Consider the following 22,774-nt stretch of genomic DNA (forward strand, 5'->3'; position numbering starts at 1 on the left):
CCAACTTAAGGGTATAAAAAACTCCCGCCTGTATATATATTTGCACTTTCTTTAAATAAAATACATTTCAGATATTCTACAAGTTCTCAAGAGGCATTAATCTGAAGCATTCATCGTCCGATTATAAAGCAACAGATCGACAGAAAGTGAAGAATAGATTCACTATACAATCTCGATAGGAATGATCGACCGACAAAGGTGAAAACGCGATTCACCTAAAGATCGATCAAACCGGGATAGAAACCACCATCTACAAATCGGCAAAGATGAACACAGAAAAATGCAAGAAGTTATCGAAAGTGATCCCAAAAAAGAACCTGACGAGGTCTTATGGATTGCTATATAATAACTTAAAAAGACTGGCCGATAATAAAAAATCGGACAAAGTCAACCCAAGTTATCAGCAAATCCCTGGAAAGAGGTCTGGCCAACCCTATTAAAGAGGAATTGCTATAACTTAGAAGAGATCGACCTAACGAAGTCGGTCTCCTACAAAACAAGTTGTAAAAAGTAATCCCTGAAAGAGACCACCAAAGGTCCAAGAAAGAGGATTACAAAAACAACTTAGAAGAGATCGACCTAACAAAATCGGTCTCCTATAAAACAAGTTGTAAAAAGTAATCCCTGAAAGAGACCTAACAAAGGTCCAAGAAAGAGGATTACAAAAACAACTTAGAAGAGATCGACCTAACGAAGTCAGTCTCCTACAAAACAAGTTGTAAAAGTAATCCCTGAAAGAGACCTAACAAAGGTCCAAGAAAGAGGATTACAAAAACAACTTAGAAGAGATTGACCTAACGAAGTCGGTCTCCTACAAAACAAGTTGTAAAAGTAATCCCTGAAAGAGACCTAATAAAGGTCCAAGAAAGAGGATTACAAAAACAACTTAGAAGAGATCGACCTAACGAAGTCGGTCTCCTACAAAACAAGTTGTAAAAAGTAATCCCTGAAAGAGACCTAACAAAGGTCCAAGAAAGAGGATTACAAAAATAACTTAGAAGGGGACCAACATAAAATCAGTTATGAGGCTCTAAAAATACAAAAGCGAGGAAACCGAGAAACAAGTCAGACCCCCCACAATCACGGCCTCAAAAGGATCCAAGCTACAAATAATAAAGTACGAAAGCAATCTAAAGAGGTCAAGCAGCAAGATCCCAACAAATACCATGTCAAAGCACAATAAAGGCATAATATGATAAAGCTTCAAGAGGCCACCAAAATCAACCTCAAAAAGCTACCTTTGTTTTTCAAAATAAAAGTTGCCAGGCAGACAACTAAAAGCGTCAGCAGTTGAAGAAGAATAATAAAAAAGTTCAAAAGCCCACAAATCGGGCTATTTACACAAATATTCAGAAAAAGGATCAGCTAAGATCGGGAGCCTTCCCGGCAGCATCAATACGGGGAGAAGGAGGGCGAGTCTGAAGGGGCACAGCATCTACAGTTCCATCATCCCGGTTCAGAATCTGGCAATCCGGATCAGACGTAACGGGAGGAACCGAGGAGGTCGACACCTTAAGAGAAGGCACTGGGAGAGGGTCAGCCTCATCATCATCTTGGTCATCAGAGACAATCTTACCATCCCTCACAACATTGTCCAGGCTGATGAGAGTCAAGTCGGCATCAGGAGCAACAATCCGGAACTGCTCCATCAGGTTCTCGGAGGCGGCAGTTACGCTACCCACAAGGTGACCCTGAAGCTCACCATAATTAACCCGAGCAGTTTCCAAATCCTCCCGGAGATGCATCAATTCCCTATAAGCCGAGACATAGCTATCCTTATGTTTCAGTGCCATGTCCTCGGCCAACTTCAAAGAAGCAGCCAAGGCAATAGAACTGGCCTTCTCACCCTCAAGCTCCTTCTCCACCTTTGCCAACTTCACCTCCAACTCCTCCTTCAGACCCTTGATACGATCAAATTCTGACTTGGCCTCCTCCATGAAAGATTTTGTGGCATGAATCGGAATCCCCTGAACTGTTCGGAAAATAGCCGCACCCATATGAGTCATCTTCACACTACTTTTGGTGATAAAATCCAAATGCTGAAGAAGAGACACGTCGTTCATGGAAAGCCCACCATAGGGGGCAATTTGCTGGTCAACAAACTCGATAGCATCAAAGTTCGGGGCATCCACGTTAAAAGGCTCGGATGTTTTTTGCTTTTTCAAGGGAGGGACACCAGAAGCAACGGCAAAAGTCTGTGGAGGATCGACCTGATGAAACCGAGGAGTAGGAGTTACTTTCCTCGGCCCGAGAGCAGTCGGCACTGGAGGCTTCACTGGGACCTGAGAAGATCCCTCGCCGGTCACTTTGGCTGAGATGTTCAGAGCAGCAGTTGCCTTCTTTGCCCTTTTAAAGGCCTTCATGGAGTCGTTGTTCTTAGACATCTCTGCAAATACAGAAATAGCCACAGCAAATAGTTATGGTCACAACAAAGGGAAGAAAAATTTAAGAAATAAGTATAAGAGACAAGACATACAAGTACCCAAAACAGTCCGAACCAAGGACGGGTCATTCAAAAACCTTTTTGTATCAAGATGGGGTGGTTTCCCCCACAGATCCTCAAGAACAACAACAAAAGCACGCTCGACATCATCAAGCATCTCCCAGGTATAACGGGACACCCTCACATCCCTCTGCCACTCCAAAGGAAAAGAAGGCTCATCATTTTCATCAAGGAAAAAGGGGCGGGCCCCCTCAACAGCTCGAATTTTAAAGAAGTAATTCTTGAAGTCCTTAAAGTACTCATCATACATCGCAAAAACTTTATGGCCCTGGGCGGACCTGAAAGAAACCCAAGAAGCTTTCTTTTTTTAAGAACCGCCAAGCTTGGCGGAAACAAACAAGTAAAGGAAAAGAGTCTGAGAAGGTGTTACATCTAACTCTCCACAAAGAAGCTAAAAAATTTTAATAAAACCCCAGGAATTTGGATGAAGCTGGGATGGGGCAATGTTACAAGACCACAACAAGTCGGTCTCAAAAGCAGTAAAAGGAAAGGTAACGTTTAACTGACTGAAAAAGTATTCATAGGCATAAAAGAAGGGACGCTCCCCCTCGACGGAAGTCGGAAAACAAACTCTCTCATCGGCCTCAGGAGCAACAAGCTCATAATCCCCCTCACGGGCGCTGTTACCACAAATCCTATGGCGCTTCCTCAACTCTGTGCAAAATTCGGCATCCACAACAGAAACACACAACAAGACAAGGGAGTCTAGCCAATCGGACATGCCCTCAGGAACTCTGGAAGACATCTCTACAATGTTATTGCGAGAAGACATGAGGCCAACTAATCCTACAAGTAAAAAAAGAAGATGGGGTTACTAAAAACATCTCGGACAAGGGAGAAAACAACTCAATACGATACAGGCGAAACAAAACAGAAAAGGAAAAACCCCAAGACCCAAACCAAAAGCCTTGGGGCATCCTTTGGAGGCAATAATCAAGCAAGGTTTCTAGAAAAATCTATAGCTCCCACCCCAGCATTTCTCAAAAAGACTTCAAACAAGCAAGCATTTTCAGAAGCATAAGTCATCACAGTTTACCAAGCAAAAAGCATTCCCAAACGTCAAAACGTGCCAAGTAGAAATCGTTAAAAGTACAAACTTTCTCAAAATCAGAAACAAAAAGCAATCAAGCAAAACGAGGAACAGATGCAGATTCTCTACCAGAAGCAACAACAAAACCCTAGAAAGCCTCGACGGAAATAGAGTGCGCAAAGGGAAGCTAAGGAAAACACATTTACAGCGACAAAACAAACACAAGATCACGAAAAGGCTCAAACTTTCAAACATGTAAAATCAAAGCTTCACCAAAAAACTAAAAGTGAAGCCGTAAAAGAAGCAAGAAAGTTAGTACCAACCTGAAAAAAGCAGTAGGCGTCAAAGGAAGTTGAAGAGGGAAGGCAAAATCTGGAATTGCTCTCTCAAAGTAAAAGAGAAGACACGAGCAAAAGCAACGTCGTGGGGCTGAAACGCGGAACTGCAAAACTCCAGGCAGAGGCTTCAGAAAAATCAAACAACGCTGTAACACAAAGAAAAGTTGAAAGCGAGAGAATGAAGGAAGAAATGCGAAGAAGTTACGAAAAGGGTGAAGGAGAGAAACTGTTTCTGGGTTTTCAAAATCAAAATAAAAGATCCAAAAAGGAAACGGGGCAATTAATGTTAAAATTAATGTAGGCATTAAACCATCGCACATTTTTCAAAGCACTGATATAAAAGCATGCGCTTTTAGAGGAAAAAACGTTCTACATTCAAAAGCTTCTACAAAGGAATCGACAAAATGCTTGAGTTCGGCTTCATTAAAGAAGGACCAAAGTCAAAGAACACGGCCTCAAAAAAGAAGACCAAACTCAAGCTGGGGCACTGTTCATACCCTGGGTCAAGATGACCGAGTCAGGATGTTCAGTAACAAAGCGACCGACCTCTTTAGGTCAAGCGTACCGACTTCTTTACGAAGAAGTCGGCCAAAGCGACAGGAAAAGCCCAAAGAAGGGCCCAAATCAAGGAATACGGCCCATATCCAAAGGCAGCCCAAGCCGATAGAGACAAGGTCGGTTCCATGGAAGATAAGCTGACCTCAAACAAAAGATAAGATAATATAAGATAACTAACTTATCTTATCCACAGAAGGTCACATCTCACAAACTATAAATACACTGGAGCACCCAGGTATAACTCATACTCTGATTCTACTCAATACCTGCTTAATACCCTTGCTAACTTAAGTATCGGAGTCCTTTGCAGGTACCCCCACCCTCCGGGGACGAAGGATCAGCAGTGCAGCCAGTCTAACAAGTCGGATGCGGCAGCTCCGACCAGCACAAAAGATCTCATCCGAGATCGACCTCCAAGTTTCAGGTAACCCTCGGAACAGTTTCATATACTAAAAATCTTATTATTATTATTTTAGAACTTGGCACATTTAGTAATTTTGAAATTCATAAACATAAATATTTTATTAAATATTATTTATATACATCATACATGAAATTTAAATGTATAGAAAATAAAACTTAACAAGAAGTTTCTTACATTATTTATTTACATGAGTACTTAACGAACCTATGATGCATCACTATTTTGTGGTACATCTTGTTCTTAATTGAGTGGATTTTATCCACTAATCTCACACTTATTCATAAAAATCACATGTTTTACATTTTCCTTCATGATTTTGTGCTATGATTGGAAACATGCTTTTTTGGCCTTAATTTTGCTAATTTTAATCTTCTCTTATTACTGTTTGATGCCTTGATATGTGTGTTAAGTGATTTCAGGGTTTATAGGGTAGGAATGGCTTAGAGGATGGAAAGGAAGCATGCAAAAGTGAAAGGAATACAAGAAATTGAAGGAACTGCCAATGCTGTTAGCCCTGACCTCTTCGCATTCAATTGATTATAACTTGAGCTACAAAGGTCTAAATGAGGCAGTTCTAGTTGCGTTGGAAAGATAACATCCGGGGCTTCGCAACGATATATAATTTGCTATAGTTTCTATGCTGTTAGGCAATGCACACGCGTAGATCACGTATACACGCGACCTGTACATATCCCAGCGATTTCTGGGCTATTTTTGACCCAGTTTTCGACCCAGAAAATACGAATTAGAGGCTACAAAGTGGGAAAATCAAGGGGATCATCAATCATTCATCATTCACTTCTCATTATTCACAGAATTTTAGGTTTTAGATGTAGTTTTTAGAGAGAGAGACTTTTTCCTCTCTCTAGGTTTTAGGATTTAGGATTTCTCTTCTACTCTTATTGATTACTCATTGTTACTACTTTAATTTGTGAAATTTTAATGCTAGATTCAATTTCCATATTAATGCAATTGATTGTTTGGATTTTATTATCTCCTATTACTTTTCTATGCTTTTGTGTTGTGCCTTCCAAGTGTTTGATAAAATGCTTGGTGTAAAATCCGGTTAATTAATGGCTAATTAATCCATAAATGAGAATTTATTCTAGAAAGCCCAAAATGTGATTTTTGTGGCTAAATGTGATAGAGGAGATTGAGACGAGAATTTTGGTACCAATTTTATAGAATTCGGACCAAGATTGGACCGAACGGGCCAAATCGGGCCAACCGGACCCAAAGTGGGCCCTTGGCCCAACATAACTAAACCAAAACCCTAGTTTTCAGCATTCTCTCTCCTCACAACACTCAATTCACACTGAAAAGAGAGGCCATAGAGGGAAGAACACTCTCTCAAGTTCTCTCCCTTGGTTGATCTTCAAACCACCATAACTTTTGATCTAGAGCTCCGATTGCCGCTCCGTTTGCGGCCACGCGTTCACCGCAGAGAGCTCTACAAAACCCATACAATCAATCTTGAGGTAAGCCACAAGTTTCTGTTCGAAATTCCAGCCCTTATTTTCGAGTTTCATGGGTGAAATGTTGAGATTTTGGGTTCTTTGATGTTATAGGACCCAACTCTCTTGAAGGAGAAGGTTAATCTTGTCTCCTTGGACCTTGAGTGTGGTAATATTCTCAACCCTAGTGTATTTTGTTGTTTTATGATGTTTGGGTTTTGAGATGTTGTGTATGGGTATGATGATTGTGGCTTAGGTTGTGTATATGTGAATATTGGAGCTTGATTGGTGATTTTGAAAAGCTTGAAAAAGAGATTTGGTGGTGAAAAATCTGCTCTTGGAGGTATTGAGGCCTTGAGAGCTTGTGGATAAGTGGTTTGGAAGTGCTCCGGTTGAGCTTGGGAAATTGGCTAAGGTATGGTTTCGGTTTCCCGTATCTAATATGTAATGTGGTAGGAAATACTTAGGCTAGAGGCCCTAAGATAGGCATTGAATGGTTGATGTTGTTGAATGATTGAGATATATGATGTGGTCATATAAGTGATGGTGATTAATGATGCCTTGATGGTATGATGTATGAGAAATATGCATGTTGTGATATATGCTTGATGATTGATTATGGTTGAATTGTGGGTTGAACCATGTTGATGGTGAGTATGATATTGATTGTGTACAATGATGATTTAGTGGAATTGGTGTTGTTGAAATTGGCATGAGGAAGAGTATATGATATGTCAATATGTTTGAGTTTTAGCCACTTGGGTGAAGTGGGTTAAAATGATGAGATAGTGATTTTGATAAATTGTGGTAAAGTGTCAATGTGTGAATTGAGGAGGCTTGATGTTGAAATTGATATGTTTTGATTGATTTCAAAGAAAAGGGATGAAATTGGCATGTTTTGATTGATTTTTGAAAGGAGTTGGAAATGGCTTGTTTGTAAATGGCACTTTGTGGTTTTTATGAAAAACATGGTTTTTGGGCATACTTTGGTGGGACATAACATGGACTACGGATCTCTATTTTGTGCCAAATCTATTTAGAAATGAAATTGGATCCGGAATGTCCATGCCGTTCGAAGAACGGGTGAAAAATGATTTAAAATGAGGAAGTTATGTCCGTTGGAAGATTGGGGTTTAAATCTGTGAATTCTGCAGCTTTTAACTTAGAAAATTTTTAGCAGAATAACCCCTTGCGCGTAGGCGCACTTGGCGCGTATGCGCCGATCTTCCAGAAAGCGCCATCCACGCGTGCGCGTGATGTGCGCGGGCGCGCCGATGTGCTGCACCCAATGCCCAGCCATTTTCCAGAGAGTTATGCCAGAACTGTGCCAGTGTTGTGCCTGGGGCACGAGAACACCCACGCGTACGCGTGGTTGACACGTACGCGTCGATTGGCAAATTTTTAATCCACGCGTTAGCGTGCATGACGCTTGCGCGTCGATGAGTTTTTGAGGCCATCCACGCGTGCGCGTGGAGTGCGCATACGCGTGGACCTGTTTTCATCCCAAAGTTGATTTTTGAGTTTTAAAAGCCAAATTTCATACTTCTAAGCCTCCGATCTCACCACTTATATCTTAAATCATCATGATATGCCTAGCTATGAGAGAAGGAGCTAGTGGATGTGGTAACTTGCGAGTGAAGCAAGGGAAAATGAATAATCAATAAGGATCATTGATGATTATGTGAGATGTGGAGAATGGTGGTGGAAATGCTTGTTATGCCATTGGCCGAAGGGCCGCAATTGTTTATGAATTGGCTGGTTCTGGATTGAACCGTGAGCCGGAATAGCTGTGTATGCTATGAGTATTAGCTGGTTCTGGACTGAACCGTGAGCCGGATGGCTGATATGGATGTTGATCCATGGATGAGAATTCATGCATGTTTATGCTGAATTATTGATAATTGTGATTTGCACTTCCACTATCTGGGTAGTAGCAGTGGCTAGCCACCACGTGCTCCAGGTTGAGGCTTGATACTCTGTTGACCCTATGTCGTTAGTGTGGCCGGGCACTGTGAAAGACCCGGATGAGCTCGCCCCCGTAAATATTCACCAGTGAGGGTGATCGATATAGATCATGATTATGATCAAGTTTATAACGAGTATAACTCGAGTTGGGGATGCGTGACAGAGGGACAGTCCAATGGTTAGCGACCAGGACTTGTCGGGTTGGCTCTATAACCGACAAGATGATATCATCAGCCACTAGGGACAGGCATTCATCATATGCATACTATATGAATTGTTTGAGATTGCCTATTTGACTGCATATTACTTGCTAATTGTCTAAATGCCTTACTTGTTCCTAATTGTATATTTCTTGCTTGATATAACTGTGTTTGCTATATTATACTCCTGCTGGTGGTTGGGAGGTCTGAAGGAATTGGAAAGGGAAGTATTAGTTAGACTGAAGAATCTTTAGTCAGATACCCTTATATGGTTTAGCTTGTTCATAAGCTTTGATATTATCTGGAGGAAGTTCTAGGATTGCCTTCGGCTTTCCTCTATTATTATGTATTATATATGTGGAAGCTGTTACCATGCTGGGGACCTCTGGTTCTCACCCATGCAGATTTTGTGGTTTTCAGATGCAGGACATACGGTTTCCCGCTGAGGCACGCTGGAGACTTCTAGATTTGCAAAGATTCCTTGTTCTTGGGGTCTATGTTTTGGTTTATATATTTTGCTTAGATACTTTTATCTCCATTAAATAATACAACTGTGATGACTCCTCTTATGGGAGATTTTGGCGAATAGGTTTTATGTATTTGTGTCCCTTTGGGTTTCCTTTGGGGTCTTCCTTATTTTTATCATATGTATATATTGTTATGCTCGGACCGGTTATCTTCGCAGCCGGATCTTGAGTCTTGATATCCCTGTTTTTGACACTCCTTTGTATATATATAATCACGCGTTGGTTATCCTTGTTCGTTACGTTATCGATCGGAGTATTGCGCTTTGAGTTGCGATTTTTGTTTACCCCTTTTTCTACAAAGGCTCCTAGTTTTAATCAATCATTCATACTACTATACGTACTAAATTTTTATTTTAAAGGTCGTAATACCTTGCCATCTCTGAATTATGACTTAAGCATAAGACTCTGTATGGTAGGGTGTTACACTTGGGAGGGTTCTAGAGTAGATTTTTCTCCTTTTGGCTTTTGTTGAGTAATTGGTGACACTTGAGTTATCAAACTCCTTTGTTGATTGATAATTGAAAGTTGCTAATTAATTTGGATTCCACTAAAGCTAGTTTTTCCTTAGGAGTTGACTAGGACTTGAGAGATCAAATTAATTCGTCCACTTGACTTTCCTTTATTCGTTGAGGGTTAACTAAGTGGGAGCAATGAACAATTCTCATCACAATTGATAAGGATAACTAGGATAGGATTTCCAGTTCTCATACCTTGCCAAGAGTTTTTCTAGTTATTAGTATGAGAACTAAAAGAGTGAAGAGGAATGGTAGAAAGTATGAGATGCAAACTATAAATGCAACTATATGCTAAGATATTTCTGTCTACTTGGTTAAAGGTAAATAAGCTCTTCAAGACAAACATAAATCAGATTTCACTAATTCAAATTATACAATAAAATACCAGTAAACTTGTAAGAAGATAGCTCATGTAAGCCAAGAACAAGGAATCGAGCATCGATCCCTCAACCCACATATTAAACTTTTTTATCATTGATCAAATGACTAATATTTCCTTTAGGATCCTCAAAGAAATTAGATACATCATAATGAGTGGTGTAATTTTCAGCAACATCTTTTGAAACAAAATTTGTCTCCTTTCCTTTGTCATCATTTTTCAAGGATGCTTGATAAAGATCGACTAGGTGCCTTAGGGTACGATAGGTACGCGACCAATGACCTGTTTCACCACAATGAAAATATTTATCTCCTGTTGATTTATTTTGTCCATTGTTTCTTTCTTTATCCCACTTCTGGTGAGATCCTTTCTTGTGAACATAATTTTTCTTCCTTCCATAATTTTTCTTGTTATCAAAACCTTGCCATTTACCTCTTCTAAGGTTATGATTTACTGTATTTGCTTCAGGAAATGAGACAGCGCCAGCTGGGCGCGCTTCATGATTTCTTAAAAGCAATTTATTGTTACGCTTAGCAACAAAAAGGCAAGAAATTAGCTCAAAATATTTTTTTAATTTTTTTCTCGATACTGCTGCTGCAAGAGCACATTCGAAGCATGGAAGGCCGAGAAAGTTTTCTCTAACATGTCATTATTAGTTATCTTTTTCCCACATAATTTGATTTGTGAGATAATTTAGAACATTGCTGAATTGCATTTATTGATGGATTTAAAATCCTGTAGACGTAAGTGCGTTTACTTATATTAAGCTTGAGTAAGTATCACTGTCTTTTGATGATTATACTTTTCTTCAAGTTTTTTCCAAAGATCTGCAGATCTTTAAGTGTGAAATATTCATTTTTCAATCCTTCGTCAAGATACCGACGAAGGAAGATCATGACTTTGGGTTTATCCTTTTGGGATGCATTATTGTCAACCTTAATAGTATCTCCAAGATCCATTGAATCAAGATAGATTTCAACATCTAATATCCATGATAAATAGTTGTTTCTAGATATATCAAGAGCATTAAATTCAAGATGAGAGAGTTTCGATATAATGAAAATTTATTACAAGAGTCTTCCTAAAATTTTGATTAGAGTTTCGTACTGATAACGTGTTGTAAACTAAATAAATAAGAGGTAATAAAAATAAAATAACAAAATGTAAATAAAAGACACTAATATTAATATTCATCAATATAATTAATTCAATATAATAGAGATGATTCATATATTTATTTAATATATATAATAACATAAAGAGAAAAAGAGGAATATATAAAGAAAAAAAAATTATTGTTATTGCGTGTCTTAAATGCCTAAGCTTATATCTCTATTTATACATGTGTAAGCTTTTTTAAATATTAAAAAATTTGCACCATTTATTCTTTAATGTTTTTACCACCCAAAAATAGTTGATTGAAGGAATAAACCATGTTAAGTAGACACTAAATGGACATTCATATTGTAACAGCTTTTTTTCTTCTTAAATTTGATTTAATGATATTAGAAGAATATTATATTATCAATAGAATTTATTAAATTAAAGTATAAATTAAAAATATATTATTAAATTATTATATTGAAAATTAAATTAATAAATAAAAAAATAAATTATGCGCTGTTAAATATTTTTCGTCGTGTTATTGATGTTGACCAAAAAAAAGACCGTGGAAGTGGAAGTGAAGCCTGAGGCAGCAAGGGAACATAATTCCACTGTCACAGAAATTTCTTTCAATTTTCTATATTCAGTGACTCAGAGATATAGAAAGATAGATGGAAGGAGAGCGCCAAATAGAAAAGGGGAAATATGCCGCTGATATTTCGTCCATAAAGGAAGCACATGACAGAATCAAACCATTTATTCTCAAGACTCCAGTTATGTCCTCCACCTCTCTCAATGCCTTATCGGGAAGGCACCTCTACTTTAAATGCGAATGTTTCCAGAAGGGGTAAGAAATCTAGTCCCAATGAATTCCAATTTCAACTGTTCTCTTGTTTTCACTTTATTCTATGGTTCATCAGTGGAGCCTTTAAATTTCGAGGTGCCTGCAATGCTGTTTTCTCGCTAGACGATGAAGATGCTTCTAAGGGAGTTGTAACACACAGCAGGTTTGTCTCTGCAAGTTGTTTTGATTTATCAGATTAGGTGTAGGTTTAGTCCTGATTGATTGTGCTCTCCAAAATCAGTGGAAACCATGCTGCAGCGTTGGCTTTGGCCGCGAAGCTACGGGGAATCCCTGCATATATTGTTATTCCGAAAAATGCTCCAACCTGCAAGGTTGAGAATGTAAAGAGATATGGGGGTCAAGTTGTCTGGTCTGAGGCTTCTGTGCAATCAAGGGAGGAAATTGCAAACAAAGTGTGGCAAGAAACTGGTGCTATCTTTGTTCATCCCTATAACGATGGCCGCATATTGAGGTGGCAAGAAACTCTTTATGCATTGTGTCACTGTTTGTTTTGTTCTACTTCAAAAAACCTGACATAAGACATTATCATTTGAAATGGGGATAAGTAGAAATTGTGTAATGTTAGGGAACCGACTTTTTTTCAGTCAAAATCAATCAATTTTTTAAAAATTATTTTGTTTATATTAAATTCTAGATTTTAAATTATAAATCTAAATTATAAAGTTGGCTAACTAAAAGTTGGTCCCCGTACATACTCGTAGAAATTTGATGAATTTTACATCATTGCACTTTTGACATATTTGGTTCTTCTTGCAGTGGTCAGGGTACCATATCCTTGGAGCTTCTGGAACAAGTTCCACAAATAGATACTCTTGTAGTTCCCATAAGTGGTTTGTTCATTCTTTTCTGCCAAGATGTGAACCAAAATGTTTATTTTGATTTCAGCATCTAGTTCCTGATTTTTCAAAAATTGTAGGTGGTGGTTTGATATCAGGAATAGCATTGGCTGCCAAGTCTATCAATCCTGCTATTCGTATTTTTGCTGCTGAACCTAAAGGGGCAGATGATGCTGCACAATCTAAAGTAGCCGGGAGGATAATAACGATGGCCAAGACAAATACTATAGCTGATGGCCTTCGAGCATTTCTTGGGGATTTCACATGGTAAAGATAAAACTCTCCTCATCGAGATTGTCAACTAAACATGTAGTTCTCGGTCACCTTTATTCTTCCCTGCCTTTTACATGATTAGAGGATTCTATGTTTTTTGCTTTGTTTTGTTTTGTTTTTGAGGGTTTTATTCTGACATTCATCTTTTAGTGTTGCTTTTCACGATTCTGTTAAGTTGTCATGTTTGCTCATGAGTCGTGATACAATTGGAGCAGGCCTGTAGTGCGAGATCTTGTCGAGGAAGTTATAACTGTGGAAGACAGTGAAATAATCAAAGCCATGAAACTTTGTTTTGAAATTCTTAAGGTTGTTGTTGAACCAAGTGGTGCAATTGGTCTTGCTGCTGTCCTATCTGATACTTTCCAGAAAAATCTTGCTTGGAAGGATTGCAAACATATCGGAATAGTAGTTTCAGGAGGGAATGTTGATCTGGGCATACTTTGGAATTCTTTGAACAAATGACAATGGATTCTTTTGTTTTACTTGTATGAACCTTCATTGCTCTAGATATAAGTGTTATTTCATTAATGATGTAGCAGTGTCGTGTTGATATGTTTACTTCAATGCTACTTGTTAAATTTATTTTTTCTCAAGAATTGTGTGGACTAATATTTTATAAAATAAAAAAATGTGGGAACCCTTCCTGTTAGAGCTTGCCATACCCTGTCTTTCCGTTCTTAGTCTTCTAAAAAAAAAATTGACATTTTAATTGATTGCTCTGTATTGGTTTGGTTGGTCCTCTTTCTAACCAAAAAGAGTTATATTAGGTGTAGTTATTTTTTTGGACATGGTCAACCATTTATTATTAGGTTAAATTTTAATAGAGCCCGTCTTTCATCTAATGATGGAAGATGAACGAGTCAACACCATGTCTTGTGTAAATAAGTACAACAAAGAGTTATCTAATAAAAGATAATGAAATTAACAAGGAAGCATTAACTAAATTTGTGATTAGATAGGCAAGGATGCAAAACAAATTAGAACCAACCATTTCCCTTAATTCTCTCCTCTGTTGAATTCTTTAACCACTATCTCAGTCTTCTCAAATTTCCGCCTCTCCTTGTCCAAAAATCAAGGATCTTATACCTTGCTTTCTCTCCATTGTTGTCATTGTTACTTTCGCTCGCACTATCCATATTCTCCACTGCTACTTTTTCCTCTCATTTCCTTTGATTAGCTTTCGCGGCACTTCTTCCTCATTGCTGGCAAAATGGTATGTTTTTTTTTTCCTCTCCCCTTTTGCTTATGTTTGCATGCTATTTGATTCTTCTACTCTGTAATAATGTGAATTTTCTTGAAGACATGCACCATGTTCTTGACATTCCCACATTTGGAAAATCTAACGTTTTAAAAAGAACACTACTATTTAACTATTTTATACATTATAATAATAACTGAAATTTCACATTTCATAAATTAAGATCATTATATTAAGTTAGGAGAGGTTGACAATAATGAGGAGAATGAGCAAATGTTGCAATCAATTGACAAGTGCATATCATCGCATAGCATAGCACATTAGCACATAAGACTTTTAATTCATGACATGAGATGTTGGTGCAGGCAAATGCAGCGTCTGGAATGGCTGTGGAGGATGAGTGCAAATTCAGGTTCCTGGAGCTTAAAGCAAAGAGGATCTACCGTTACATTGTGTTCAAAATTGACGGACAGCAGGTGGTGGTCGAGAAATTAGGGGGTGCTGGCGACAGTTATGACGACTTTATGGCCAGCCTGCCGGCTGATGAGTGCCGTTATGCTGTCTATGATTTTGATTTCACAACCGATGAGAATTGCCAGAAAAGCAAGATCTTCTTCATTGCATGGTACTTATATGCACTGACTAGACTATTGACGGTAGAGATATAACCATTCATGTGCCTCCTCCTATCTGCCTAAGCTTTTGGGAAGATTGGTATTATGATATGGTATCAGAGTTTTTATGACTTAAAGTTTAGAGTTCGATCTTTGTTAGACCCTAAAAAGGAAAAAATAGCATAAGACAAATAAAAAAAAATGAAGGCCTATGCAAAAAATTCAAGCAAATAGAGTCCACATGAAATGGAGTTATCTCTCTAACATTGATAGATATTTCGAAACAGATGGAGTTATTAAAAGCAGTTTAATTGAATGCAACATTATAGATTGTTTGTATATGATATTGTAATGGGGTGCATGCATGTAGGTCCCCAGATAGCTCAAAGGTGAGGATGAAGATGGTGTATGCTAGCTCCAAAGATAGATTCAAGAGGGAATTGGACGGTATACAAGTGGAATTGCAGGCAACCGATCCAAGCGAGATGAGCTTGGACATTGTGAAAGCTCGAGCCATCTAATCTAAGCATGTCTTTCTTGAAGTTACCATAGAGCGAGCAATGATGAATGACATGCACTTTTACTGGCATATTGTTCTTCCTTAAAAGTTAAAAACTCAATATATGCTTGTTCAGTTTTTTCTAGTGTGATCTTGGATTGTTGGTTGGTTGGTTTAATTGGGTGTATCAAGTTGCCAATCTAGCCTCTTGGTTTTTCAATTGGGGTTGGCTCTTGGGCAATTGTATTAGCTGTTACTGCAAAAATGATCAAACAAACTCATATATGTATGCTTAATGTCTCCAATTCTTCTTTTAAAACCATATTTTGGATTGGAAAGACCTTATCTAGAGAATGGCTTTCATATTTTTATTTTTTGAATGATAATCGTTTAAAATTAGGCTCGAATAGGATATCTAGCAAGAACCATGAGAAGATAAGAATTTTACATTAAATTAATTAACCATCAACGTAAAATTAAAAGATGAAAAGTGTTATATAGAATATAATAATTTAGATGTTCAAAAATGTTTTTTTTTTCTTGGACAAATGTGATTATGTGATATTAATGGAATATTACAAAGTTGATTTTGTTCTTATCCGTGCAATATACGAAAGATATTTAACTTTTGTATTTATGTTTAAAATATGCTTTTAAAATTTTTTTTATGAATATATTTAACTTATTTACCATATTTTTATTTATGCAATTATACATACTCGATGAATTGTTTTACTCAATAAATTGTTTTACAAAATTCTCACATAATTTAAATATCAATTTAGGTTTTATAAAATATTAAGACAAATTTAAAAACAACTTCTTACATCCAATTTAAAAATATTTTCACTGTAGCTCATCAAGTTCTAATACAATAAAAACACCGTACTGTTAAATTTATAATAGATTAGAAGTTTTATTACATCTATAAATTAAAAGTATAAAATTTTAATTTTAAAAAAAATTATCAAAATATATTTAAACCAATTAATTTAAAGGACGAAAAACAGAAATAAGCCAAGAGAAGCCATAATTTACGTGAATCAGCCAAGTTGAAAATTGCTTCATCAATCAACCAAAGCACATTTCTATGCAATTCGAACCAGCTTAGTTCGAATTACATTTGTATATAATTCGAACCTATTTAACTCGAATTGTTCCAGAGCGAAATACACACTAATTCGAACCAACTTGGTTCGAACTACAAGCATACATAATTCGAACTAGATGAGTTCGAATTACATAGTGCAAGCTTTCCGAAGTAATTCGAACCAAGCTGGTTCGAATTACACAAATCGTATTTCGTACTAGGCTGGTTCGAATTAGTGAGAATCAGACCTGTATATATATGGTGTAAACGTGAGTTGCTCTCATTAGAGGGGGTAAGATGGCTAGTGAGGAGAGTTTTGTAGTATTGGTTCACCACATGAGTAGGTGTATTTTTAGGTTTGGTGCTTTGTTTATTTCACTTTGCTGTTTAGATTCGAATTAACTTCATCACGTGTTCCTTCATAATTCAAGTTAAGTTGGTTCGAATTATATGTTAATGTAGTTCGAATCCAGCTAGTTCGAATTACATAGTAATGTGCTTTGACTGATTCGTGAAGTTATTTTGAGTTTGGCTGATTCATGTAATTTGTTTCCTCCCTTGACTTAATTGTATTTTTTGCCCTAATTTAAATATAAATTGTATAACTCTTACCTATCAAATACGAATCATCTCTTTTTTCTTAGAATATTTTTTTGTTTGGTTTAAAGTAAAAAAGAATTTTTCAAAATTTCAAAAATTGGGGAGTACAAAATCGTATCCTTCGTGAGAAAAATTCTATATTCATGCTTAGTTAATTTGATCTTAATTTTATTTTGATCGACGTCAAAGTTGATCATACTATAAATTCTTCCTTAAAATATATTTTTTCTCGGATAGAGATACATTTGAATTTTTAATTATGCATTATATAGAATTACATAGCACTCTTATAAGATAATATTAAAAGAAAGAACTAATTAAGAATTATACAAAATATATAATTAATTTATTATTGATATATAAATTACAATTACTTCTTTATCAATTAGAATCGTTTCGATCACAATTGAAGTACTCTAACTTTAAATTTTTAAACTTTATGCTCGAACTTTACCTTGATATTTCCAATATGATCATACCTACAAAGAAAATAAAAAAATAAAAAAGTAAATGTAAAAACTTTAGATAATATCATAATACTACATTTAACAATATATTAAACTGAATGTTAGAACTCAATTTAGTAGTCATGATAATTACTATATATATATAATAATTTAATTCACTAATTTTAAAAAATTATGTATGATTGTAGTATAATTTATATAAATCACGTTTAATACATATAATTAGTAATAAATTAGAATATTATTTTTTTTAATAATATAATAATATGCTTTTTTTATTAATAATTAATTTAAAATATTGATGCACACATCATAACTTTAATAATATATTGATCTTACCGTTCGTATACTAATATATTTATATACATATTTGTTCTATTTTATTATATAATAATTTTATATATTATACATTTATGTTTACTATTATTTAAAACATTCTTTTACTCTCAAGATTCAAATAAAAAAATTATTTTTATTAAAAGATTATAATTTCAATTATTAGGTTCTAATTTGGTTCTAATTATGTTTAGCATTGCACATATATATACGAATTGATTAGATTCCAATTATTGTTATTGTAAGAAGTTTAATTTCTAGGTATTAATAAATTAAAAGTCATACAATTTGTGAAAGTACAAACGATATTTAATTTTTTTTCCATGTATTCATTACAATAATAAATCTAATTATCAGTTTAATTGGTATTAAATTAAGATATTATTTATCTCATAATTATATATTAATTATGCATCTATTTACATTGATTTTTTTATTAATTGTAACAATTCAATTAATATACATTATATTTAATAATTATTTTATCCTATATTCTTTTAGTTGTAGTTATAAGAAGTTATTTTATTTATAATTTTGTATAAAATAAATTTTAAAAGTATTTAATATTATTTAAAATGTTTTTTTAATAGTTATATGCTCTTAAAACATCCATGGATAAAAAAAGATAAAAAACATCAAAATACAATCATATCCAATACACCGGAAAAAAATTCTAAGTAACTGCCTAAAAGAAATTAATCATGAGATTTTAAAGAAAGAAAAAATTAAAAATATTATTTTATTATTAAAATTTAATTTAAAAATTATATTTAAGAAATGAACATATTTACCCTTTAATATGAGTTTATGCATTTAATTATTATGCTTTTAAGATTAAAAATAAATTATTAATTCATGATCTAATAATTTAATTTTCTAATTTAAAAATAAAAAATTATGTATAATTGTAACATAATTTATATAATTTATCTTTAATATAATTAATAATAAATTAAAATATTGTCTTTCTCCTAATAATATAATCATATATGTCTCTATCGTTAATTGATTTAAAACATTAATTTACGGATTCTAACTTTAGTAATATATGAATATTTTATTTTTCATAATCGTATATTAATATACGGGTCGCTCTATGGTACAGATGTAAATTGATACAAATTTACAGATATTCTCTTTATATGAATATGAGATCGACATCTGGCTGTTTGGTTGCAGGGCTTGTCTCCTGTTTTATCTTATGGGTGGCTGAGCTAGATAGCCAAAATTGCTTAGGTATAATGTTGGCTGGTGGACCTGTTGAAGTGGGCTTTGACAACAGTGGATTGGGTTTCAAAAAGAACCAAAATTTTTTTTTATTTTGTGAATGGGAGAAAAAAAAGTGAAACGCAGTTCACTAGTATCCATGGAGGGTGAAGTATTGACGAAGGTCTTCTCCCCAAAAACGAAACCCTGGGTTGCAGGTAGGGGTGTGCAAAAAGATTGGTTTCACTGAACTGAATTGAAACTGAACTGAAACTGTTTTAAATAAACCAGTTTTTTTAAATAAAAAACTGAACTGAAACCACAGTTTTTATGAAAAACCAGTTTATTAAAAACCAGTTTTTATGGTTCAGTTTAGTTTTAAACCAAATTAAACTGGTTTTATTTAAACTCCAAAATTAATTTTACATACTCTTTCTTTCTCTTTCTCCCTTCACACTCTCTCTCTCTCTCTCTCTCTCTCTCTCTCCTCTCCCTCTCTCTCCTTTCCCCCTCTCCCTCTCCCTCTCCCTTCCTTCCCCTCTCTCTTCCTCTCTCTCTCTTATCTCCCTCCTCTCTTTCTCCCACTCCTCTCTCTCTCTCTCTCTCTCTCTCTTTCTCTCTCTCTCTCTCATCCCTTTCTCTTTTCCATCTCCCTCTTTTTCCTCTCTCTCTCTCCCCTCTACCTCTCCTTCCCTTTCCTTCTTCTCTCTCCTCCCCTCTCTCTTCCTCTCTCTCTCCCCCTTTTTTCTCTCTCCTCTCCCTCCTCTCTCTCTCCCTCCCCTTTTTCTTCCTCTCTCTCTCTTCTTCTCCTCTTTCTCTCCCTTCTCTCTCTCTCTCTCTCTTTCTCTCTCCCCCTCCTATTTGTCTCCCTCTTTTTCTCTCTCTTCCTATCCTTCTCTCTCTCCCACTCTCTCTTTTTCCTCTCTCTCCCTTCTCTCTCTCTCTCTCTCTCTCTCTCTCTCTCTCTCTTTCTCCTTTTCCCCCTCTCCCTCTCCCTTCCTTCCCCTCTCTCTCTCGTCTCTCCCTCCTCTCTCCCCTCCCCTCTTTCTTCTCTCTCTCTCTTTTCCCCTCCTCTTTCTCCCTCTCCCTCCATTCCCCCTCTCTCCCCTTCCTATCTTTTTCTCTCTCTCTCCCCCTCTCCCTCCCCCTTCCTTCTTCTCTCTCTTCCTCTCTCTCTCTCCCTTTTTTTCTCTCCCTCCTCTCTCTATCTCTCCTCCTCCCCTCTTTCTTCCTCTCTATCTCTCTCCTTCTCCTCTTTCTCCCTCTCATCTCTCTCTCTCTCTCTCTCTCTCTCTCTCTCTTTTTTCTATCGCTCTCTCTTTCTTTCCTTTTCTCCCCTCTCCTTCTCTCTCCCCCTCCCTTCCCCTTCTCTCTCTCTCTTCCTCTTTTCCCTCTTTTCCCTTTTGTTTCTCTGCTCTCTGCCCTCTCTCCACCTCCCCTCTCTCATCATCTTTCTCTCTCTCATTTTCTCTTTTTTCTTTCTCTTTCCTATTCTTCTCTCTCTCCTTCCCTTATTTCTTTCTCCTTTTCTCTCTCTCTCTCTCTCATTCCCTTCTTTCTCTATCCTTTTCTCTCTCTTTTTTCTCCTTCCTCTCTCTCCTTATTTTCTTTCTCTCTTTTCTTTCTCTTTTTTTACTTTCTCTCTCATCCTTTTCTCACTCTATATCCCTCTTCTCTTTCTCTTTCTCTTTTTTCCAAAATAAGAGAGAGAAGGAGGAGAGAGAGGAGGAAGAAAAGGAGAGAAAGGAAGAGAGAGAAGAGAGGGGGGAAAAGAGCACAAGAAAAGAGAGAAGGAGGAAGAGAGAGGGAGAAAAATTGAGAGAGACAGAGAGAAAGAGAGAGAAAGAGAGAGAGAAAGAGAAATAGAAGAGAGGGATAGGGGAGAGAGAAAAATGAGAGAAAGGGATAGAGAGGGAGTAAAGGAGAGCGAAAGAAAGGAGAGGGGAAGAAAGAGGGGCAGGGGAGAGAGAGAGAGAGGAGTGAGAGAGAGATGGAGATAGGGAGAGAGAGGGGAAGAGAGAGAAAAGGAAAAGGTGGAGAGAGAGTAAGGAAGAAAAAGAGAGGGAGGGGGAGAAAGAAGGGGAGCGAGAGAGAAGAGGAAGAGAGATGAGGGAGAAAGAGAGAGGGAGCAAAGAAGAGAAAGAGAGGAAGAGGGGAAGGAGAGAGGAAGAGAGAAAGAGGGAGAGGAGGGAGAGAAGGAGAGAGGGAGAGAGGACGGAAAGAGAGGGAGAGAAAGAGAGAGAGAGAGAGAGAGAGGGAAGAGAGAGAGGGGGAGAGGAAAGGGGAGAGAGAGAGAGAGAGGAAGAGGGATAGGGGAGAGAGAGAGAGAGAGAATAAGAGAAAGAGATAGAGAGGGAGAAAAGGAAAAGAGAAAGAGAGAGGAAGAGAGAGAGGAAGACAAAGAGAGGGGAGGGGAGAAAGAGGGGAAGGGGAGAGAGAGGGAAAAGGAAAATAGAGAGGAGGAAGAGAGAGAAAGGAGGGGGAGAAAGGGAGAGAAGAAGATAGAGAAAGAAAGAGAGAAAGGAGAGAGAGAGGGAGAGGAGAAGAGAGAGAAAAAAGAGAGAAATGAGAGAGAGGGGAGAAGGAGAGAGTGAGGGAAGAAGAGAGAGAGCAAAAGAGGAAAATGAGAGAGAGAGAGAGAGATGAATAGAGAGAGAGATAAAGAGAGGGAGAGAGAGGGGGAGGGAGGGAGAGAGAGAGGGAGAGAGAGAGTGAGAGGGGAGAGAGAGAGAGAGTGGGGAGAGAGAGGGGAGAGAGAGAGGGAAAGAAAGAGGGAGAGTGTGAAAACTAGTTTTAGCCTATAAACCAGTTTAAACTGGTTTTTTTAATTAAAACCAGTTTTATTTTTATGAACTGGTTTAAACTGGTGCACTGTATTATAAACTGGTTTAGAACCAGTTTCATATGTGACAAAGCAGTTTGGTTTAGTTTTTAAACCATTTAAAATGGTTTAGTGCAGTTTCAGTTCAGTTTATAGAAAAACTGAACCATGCACACCCCTAGTTGCAGGGAGAGGGATACAGCCGCCATCGTGGTGCCGTGGCGGAGGTTCACGTCTGGAAACCGACTTCGATCGAAGTCACGGATTTATCTCGTAGCCCGCATTGCCTGCGTTTGCCGTCCACGCTTCCGGCATGATCGGAAGTTGCTGCTGTTCTGGTTTGATCCTCATTTCAGGTATGAATTTCATTGTTTTTTCTCTGTTCGATTTTATAGTATTCAAAATGGTGTCTTGCTTTAGAGGTTTGGAGCCTTGGGTAAGTTGAATTGAATTGAATTGAATCTATAAATTTCTTTTGAATTTTCCTTTCAATGTTTCTGGTTTGAAACTCGCTTAGGAGCATGAGTCACTGCTTTATCTTTCTTTGTGTTTGTCAACTTTGCTTTTCCCTTCACACCACTTTCAATGAGACTTTTGTGCCAACTTTTCTTGAACATTTTACTTCCGTCTTACTTTCCTCCATTTGAATGCCTACTCTCGACTAACGTTAAGCCATGGTTGCTGGTAGTAATAGACTTATAGGGTTCATTTTCACTTGGTAAGTCTGACTCAAATTTCTTATCCCTCTTTCTCTTTTTATGTTTAACGTTAAACTCTTCCTTCCATACTTAGTTGCTTCCACAACTTTATCTTGTTTGATGATGAAAATAATGGTGTTTTGCTTGCAGTTGTCAGAAAAATCACTACAAACACCAGCTGATGTTGTTGAACAAGGTGAAGTTGTCTGCCAAGAAATACATACTGCGATATGGTTTGCGTTCGACTAAATCGGATAGCTTAACTGCCCAACAT

The 22,774-nt window shown here is 36.9% G+C and overlaps 2 protein-coding genes across 3 annotated transcripts; both read left to right on the forward strand.

The window, feature by feature from the left end:
- The first annotated feature begins 11,359 nt into the window (after positions 1–11,359).
- On the forward strand, positions 11,360–13,620 carry LOC112790917 (serine racemase). 2 transcript variants are annotated; one of them, XM_025833539.3, is made up of 6 exons: positions 11,551–11,844; positions 11,918–12,004; positions 12,083–12,313; positions 12,619–12,692; positions 12,779–12,965; positions 13,187–13,620. In XM_025833539.3, exons 1-6 carry the CDS (start codon positions 11,669–11,671, stop codon positions 13,431–13,433), a joined length of 1,002 nt encoding a protein of 333 aa, XP_025689324.1. In that variant the 5' UTR covers positions 11,551–11,668; the 3' UTR covers positions 13,434–13,620. The 2 variants fall into 2 exon arrangements, with proteins under 2 accessions (XP_072089375.1, XP_025689324.1); XM_072233274.1 differs by having other exon boundaries at positions 11,360–12,004.
- Positions 13,621–14,048: 428 nt separating this feature from the next.
- Positions 14,049–15,636, forward strand: LOC112790918 (actin-depolymerizing factor 7). Its single transcript, XM_025833542.3, has 3 exons — positions 14,049–14,184; positions 14,535–14,794; positions 15,154–15,636. Exons 1-3 carry the CDS (start codon positions 14,182–14,184, stop codon positions 15,302–15,304), a joined length of 414 nt encoding a protein of 137 aa, XP_025689327.1. The 5' UTR covers positions 14,049–14,181; the 3' UTR covers positions 15,305–15,636.
- Positions 15,637–22,774: the final 7,138 nt, after the last annotated feature.

The sequence above is a fragment of the Arachis hypogaea genome, chromosome 3 (genome assembly GCF_003086295.3).
Source record: "Arachis hypogaea cultivar Tifrunner chromosome 3, arahy.Tifrunner.gnm2.J5K5, whole genome shotgun sequence".
Lineage (NCBI taxonomy): Eukaryota > Viridiplantae > Streptophyta > Magnoliopsida > Fabales > Fabaceae > Arachis > Arachis hypogaea.